Below are 5856 nucleotides of genomic sequence, written 5' to 3'. Positions count from 1 at the left end.
AGTGTGACTCACAAGGGCCCTTGGTGTCTGGAGGCACCAGCTGGGCGCAGGCCCTGGATAATGAAGACGGTGCCCGTGACGATGCCCACCAGGCCCACGGCCAGCCCCAGGGCGCAGACCACTGTCTCCGTCAGCTCTGACATGGGGGCTGGAATCTCGGGCTCTGTGGGAGTGAGGTGATGGAGGTCAGAATGCGGAAGGTTGGCTCAGAGCATGTGTGCAAGATGGGGTGGGAGGGGTGGTGTTGGTTCTACAAAGACTTGGCTCCAGGTTTAGGGAGAATAATGAAGTTTACCATTAGAAATCCTTGAAGTGTAGAAAAGAGGTTTGGGCCATGAGATTTAGGAGCTAAAAGGCAGAGTGTCTGACTTGACAGAGAAAAGGCACCAGAAGGCGTGGGGCTCATACCCACCCCAGTGCTTCAGGAGGGGCTGGTCCAGCCCCCAGTGCTCCACCTTGCAGTCATAGATGTCGTCAGCAGAAGGGAGGAAGGTGAGGTAACTGATCTTGAGGAAGGAATGATCCTTCTTGGACAGGAAGCTGGTTTCAGAAACACCCTGTGTGACTGAGTGCCCGTTGTTCAGCCACGAGATGTTGATCACAGGAGGGAAGATGTTGTCCACGGCACAGATGAGGGTGTTGGGCTGGCCCAGCTCCACGGGAGCCTTGGGAAACACAGTCACCTCAGGAACCTCTGTGGTGAGGAAACAGCACTGGGTTTAGAATCGTGGACAGCTCTGCCCTGAGGGTCCCTGCCTCCTGGAGGGACCTCCCACCAACGTTTCCCCATCCGAGAGCAGAGATGCTCTTGTTCCCTCTGCTTGTGAGCCGCTGTACACTGCCCGGCTGTCATCCCCACGCCCTTCTCTCTGTGGGCCCCTTGGTAGGGTAGGACGTCTATGGGACCCATCCTTGAAGGAGTTGAGGATTGCATAGGGGAGCAAGAATCTGTACTTCATGGAAATATGTGATTTGTAGGAAGGGAGAGGATGGGGGTTCAGCAAATACCATGAGAAGATCTGGGACTCCTTGGAAAGGAGAGCATTTTATAGAGTGAAGGGAATCTATCCGAGGCAAGAAGGGAGTGAGGCCTGGTGAAGGGTAGATTCAGTAAAGAGACAGGATGGTGGACACATACTATTGGGAGCAGCGGTAGAGTTGGAGCTTTTAATCAGGATGTCCAGGGTGTGGTTTACAACAGCCATGTTTCTCAGTCCACTCTGTGGGTCAAAACCTCCAAATTCACTTAACCCAGGCAGCCGCCAGACAGTCTTCTTCTTCTTCGGGTCCACGTAGAATATCTCGTCTCCATCAAATTCAAAAGTGTACTGGCCTGAGGGACCATAGGACTGGGAGACACTTATGCCACAAGCAATAATGTGGTCAGCTGATGAGTGAGGTGGGAGCAGGGAGGTGCAAAACACAGAAGAGAAAGGATCTCATTAAACAAAGTGACAAGAAACAGACATGCAAACATTGTGGACTGCTCCTTAGGCACAGCCTGCAGACAATCCCCAGTGCCTGCTCCCTCCCATGGCTGTCCTGTTAGAATCCAGCTGCCTCTCTACTCCCACGTTCATTCCTGTCACAGGAACAGAATTCCACAGGCCTCTTTACTGCTATTCTCTGCCTGCCTAGCTCAGCCCCCGGCACCTCGTGGGCTTAAGATAAATACTGAAATGGTGGAACAAGGAATGAATGAACGACCATGGCCTTAGCTTTCTTTCCCAGAGATTCAGTTTACCTCCCTCTGCTTCATAAGTTTTCTCTGTCAATTTCTTCATCGGTTAATAACACACTCATTGTGGGTCCTCTCCCCTCAGGACTGGCTCAGAACAGAACATGTTCTATGCAAGGATTCCTTCCTCCTTTTATTTATTTTTATTTTTTATTTTTTTAAATATATTTTATTGATTTTTCACAGAGAGGAAGGGAGAGAGATAGAGAGAGTTAGAAACATCGATGAGAGAGAAACATCGATCAGCTGCCTCCTGCACACCCCCCACCGGGGATGTGCCCGAAACCCAGGTACATGCCCTTGACCGGAATCGAACCCGGGACCTCTCAGTCCGCAGGCTGACGCTCTATCCACTGAGCCAAACCGGTTTTGGCTCCTTTTATTTTTTAACCAAGAAAATGCACACCTGATATCATTCGTAAAGAATTGCCTCTATTTTAGGGACTAAGAAAGAGTAGGATAAGGGCAGTGACATCACAAAACACATAAAAGGTAAATAATGCTTCTAAGGTGTCTGGGTTTTTTTTGTTTTTTGTTGTTTTGTTAATCCTCACCTGGAGATATTTTTCCATTGATTTTTTTTTTCTTTTAGAGAGAGTAGGAGGGAGGAAGAAGGGAGAAAAAGAGAGAGAGAAACCTCTCAGATCAATTGGTTGCCTCTCACGGGTGGCTCTGGGGACTGAACCTGCAACTCAGGTACCTGCCCTTGACCTGGAATCAAACCTATGACCTTTCCATGAGCATGTCAACACTCTAACCACTGAGCCACCAGCCAGGGCTAAGGTCTCTGCTTCTGGAACAGGGTGGTCCTTAGAGGAGAGCGCCTGGTTTCCTCTGAAATGAAACTGGAAACTTCATTAGATTTGGATTTCTGTCATTTCCCACCCTCTTCTTTTTTGAAGGACGTTACTAAGCCTCTCCATTTTCTGACTCAACACTTACCTTGTTGGGGACTCAGGGAAAACTCCGGCCCTTCCCTCGAATGGACAGTGGACTTGGTGTGACGCCAAAGCAGAAGGCAGCCAGCGCAGCTGACTCGGCCCAGGGGAGCCTGACTGGACAACTAGTCTGAGCCTTTTACCATTTCCTCTTCCCTCCCTTCCTATTTCCTGACCGTCAGCAAGGTTTCAGACATTGCCAGGAGCAAAGAGTATAACAAGGACCACACTCGGTCTCTGCCAGCAGGAAGCTTAATGAATAGGGGAGTCCGGTGAGTAAGGAGCCAATAGGTATATTGTGCTGAGTCCTCCACAAATACCTCACCTGCCTATCAAACCAGACGTCACCCTTTCATGCTCCTTGGTCTTTACAAGGGTCTGTTTTCCTCCCTCAATTTATCTTCCAGGATTTCCTGGACACCTCCAGTTCATTCTTGAAGTTTCTGCTTAGTTATCAACTTCTGGCTAAGTCCCCTCATTAAGCATAGTTTTGACCACATTATGACCTCTAGCCCCTCCATCCAAATATCGTCTTTGCAAGTTTATCTATTACTCATCCCCACCCAGCATGACCTCCTTGGCTGGCCACTTAAAAGGTCCTCCATCAAAGCCTCCTTGTCCTTGTAATGACCCTTCTTGATATCATTTCCAACATGAATATATGTGATTATCCTTTTCATCTGCACGTGTCCTGGCTGCACGCTGCTGCTGAGGGACCTCACTGCGCCAGCTGGAACTGCTCACTATCAGTTTCAGCCTCGTTGGGCCCACTCTCCTGCGCAGCAGTGGCCCTGCTCTGGGCACCATGTTGTCCTATCGCTAATCTGAGCTCCCTCCAGGGGCAGACAGCATGTCTCTTCATCTGAGTCCCCAGCACTGAGCTCTCTGTGCTCAAACTATGTAGCAAATGTCAGCGCTATTCTCCAGGACGACAGAGATTTGGGGCAGACACAAAGGTAGCAGCATCCTGTGAAAGTTAGACTCAGCGGTGACGGGCTGCATTGTGACTCATGAGCCCTAAGCACTGTTGTTAGGTGGGCCTTTATTTTTCCATAAAAATATTAAAAAATCATATCTTATGACCATATTGGTACAAAGGCAAATATAATTCAGGCTAAATTAAAATAGTTTCTTTTACCCTCAAAGTTCATTTTTTTCTTCTAATTTTAAAAGAAAGTAAAACATTTTCATGGGGCCCTACAGGCATTGCAGGGCCTTAGCCCTGTGCCCACTATGGGGTATATGTTGAGCCAGACGTATTGAGAAAAGGGAACTTGGACGTGCTCTGGAGAAGCAGGTGAAACTTTCCTACCAAACCAAGAAAGCCTGGGAACAGCCATGGTTAATAACGTCGCTGAAGATCCGGGTAACCTCCAGTTCACTTCCCCTTTGAACTACAGTGCTTGGTTTTTCTACTTTGCTTTTACAAACCCACTCTTCATGCCAAAAAAACAACAGGAAAAAGAGCCAGGGATGGATCCTGGAAAGAAAGGAGGGTAAAGGAATGACAAAGAGAGGGTGGAAAGGTGAACAACAGAGGGGGTGGGGCCCAGGGGACCAAACCGTGATTGGTCACCCAATCTTCCTCTTGCAGAGCTTCCTTAGATGTGGTGAATGACAGGCCATTTGGGCTGACAATGTGAGGCTAATATAATTTAATTCACCAAGTTTTCACCATAAATTTCTCAATTTTAAAATAAAAGTAAAGATATTCCCTGCTTTGTTAAAGAAAATTATAAAGCTATCCCTGTAATAGTAGCAATTTTAAAATATCATTAACATTTATTAGTATTCCTTACTTGGGAAGCATACATAATGCCTATTTTACTTAATTTTTTGTAAGGCGATGCATAAGCGATAACTGAGATTAAGTGAAAACCACGTGATAAAATGACTTGTCTGAAGGCTGCTTACCCACTCCCACCCGTGCCAGTTCTTAGCTTGGAAATGAATGCAAATCTGAGACAAAGCAAAGAACCCTTCTTTATATCTACATAGTACACATAATTCATGAAACTCTTTACCACAAGGTAAACTACAATAAAAATATATAAATAGCTCTAAAAATTATTCAGAAAAATTTGGGAACAATAGTTCATTAATTTTAGTAACAGAACATCCACTTGTGAAAACATCCCTAATCTTTGAGGCAATCAGACATGAATGCCATAGAGCTTCTGGGTATATATGGCCTTGGTGCAGTGTGCAACAGCTCAAGTAGCAGAGACTGGATGGGGATTCTGGTTTCCCAAAGGAGGAAGAATCATAATTGTTGGATCTGCTTAATATTGAGGATACCTTTGAGGAATTGCTACTATTTCTATGCAAATCTCTATCTTTTTTACCCTCCAACTCTGTTTCCCCAGTCCAGTCCCCATGTGGCTCAGCAGAGCACTCACCCACAATGTCTTCACCTCCACAGCGACTCAGCACGGTGGTCAGGGCGAGGGCCCCCCAAATCAGGGCTCTGTTTAGGGTCATCTTCTTTTCAAGTTGGTCTCAGCAGTTGGTGCTCTGAGTTGTAGAGCAATGATGAGGACCAAGCTGAGAAGGAAATCTAAAAACACTCAAACCAAACCCTGCAGGTCAGGTTCTGGCCAATCAGAACTACCCCCCTGTGATGACACCTCAGTTGCCGGTTGAAGAGTGTGTACCAGGAGGCCTGGCAGGGACTGGGAAATCCCTGGGTTCTGAGGTTCTGATGCAGCCCCCGCTCAGAGTGGACCTGAGGGAATTCTCCATGAAAGGAGGTGTCAGAGCCAAGCCAGAGCCCTGCACGAGCTGTGGTGCTCTGAGTTGTTCTGAGTGGCTGTGAGTCCATGTATTCTTCTAAATTCTCCTGTCCGACTACAGCAGGACTGGGTCTTCTCAAACCCTGCCCACTGTACTAACTGTTGGAAACTTAGTCCAATTTCCTCCTTTATCCTCTGCTCACTAGTAACAGATGTTGGATCTGAGCCCCCCTGCCTGGGGTTGGACCTCCTAGGATGCTGGGTCTCAGATGGAGAAGCCAGGAGAGGTTGTGGGTGTATAAGAATGCACCTTTATTGCTGAAGCCAGTGACCATACAGCCATCAGACAAGACAATCTTCACAGCAAAGTCCATACAGGCAGGCAGCCGGACACTGGCTGGTGAATGCATATCTTTCAAATAAAGCAGCATCAGTTTCTGTTACTCAC

At 47.4% G+C, this 5856-nt stretch overlaps 1 protein-coding gene across 1 annotated transcript; it reads right to left on the bottom strand.

Moving 5' to 3' along the window:
• Nucleotides 1-6: 6 nt before the first annotated feature.
• Nucleotides 7-5211, bottom strand: LOC102424361 (HLA class II histocompatibility antigen, DQ alpha 2 chain-like). Its single transcript, XM_023745695.1, has 4 exons — nucleotides 5076-5211; nucleotides 1139-1387; nucleotides 413-694; nucleotides 7-163 (listed from the first exon to the last, which is right to left on the bottom strand). The coding sequence occupies exons 1-4, from the start codon at nucleotides 5155-5157 to the stop codon at nucleotides 9-11; spliced, it is 768 nt and encodes a 255-aa protein (XP_023601463.1). The 5' UTR covers nucleotides 5158-5211; the 3' UTR covers nucleotides 7-8.
• Between the last annotated feature and the right edge of the window lie 645 nt (nucleotides 5212-5856).

Source organism: Myotis lucifugus, unplaced genomic scaffold (genome assembly GCF_000147115.1).
Source record: "Myotis lucifugus unplaced genomic scaffold, Myoluc2.0 scaffold_568, whole genome shotgun sequence".
NCBI lineage: Eukaryota > Metazoa > Chordata > Mammalia > Chiroptera > Vespertilionidae > Myotis > Myotis lucifugus.
Note: the sequence above shows the minus strand (reverse complement) of the source record. Positions and strands in the feature narration are given on the sequence as shown.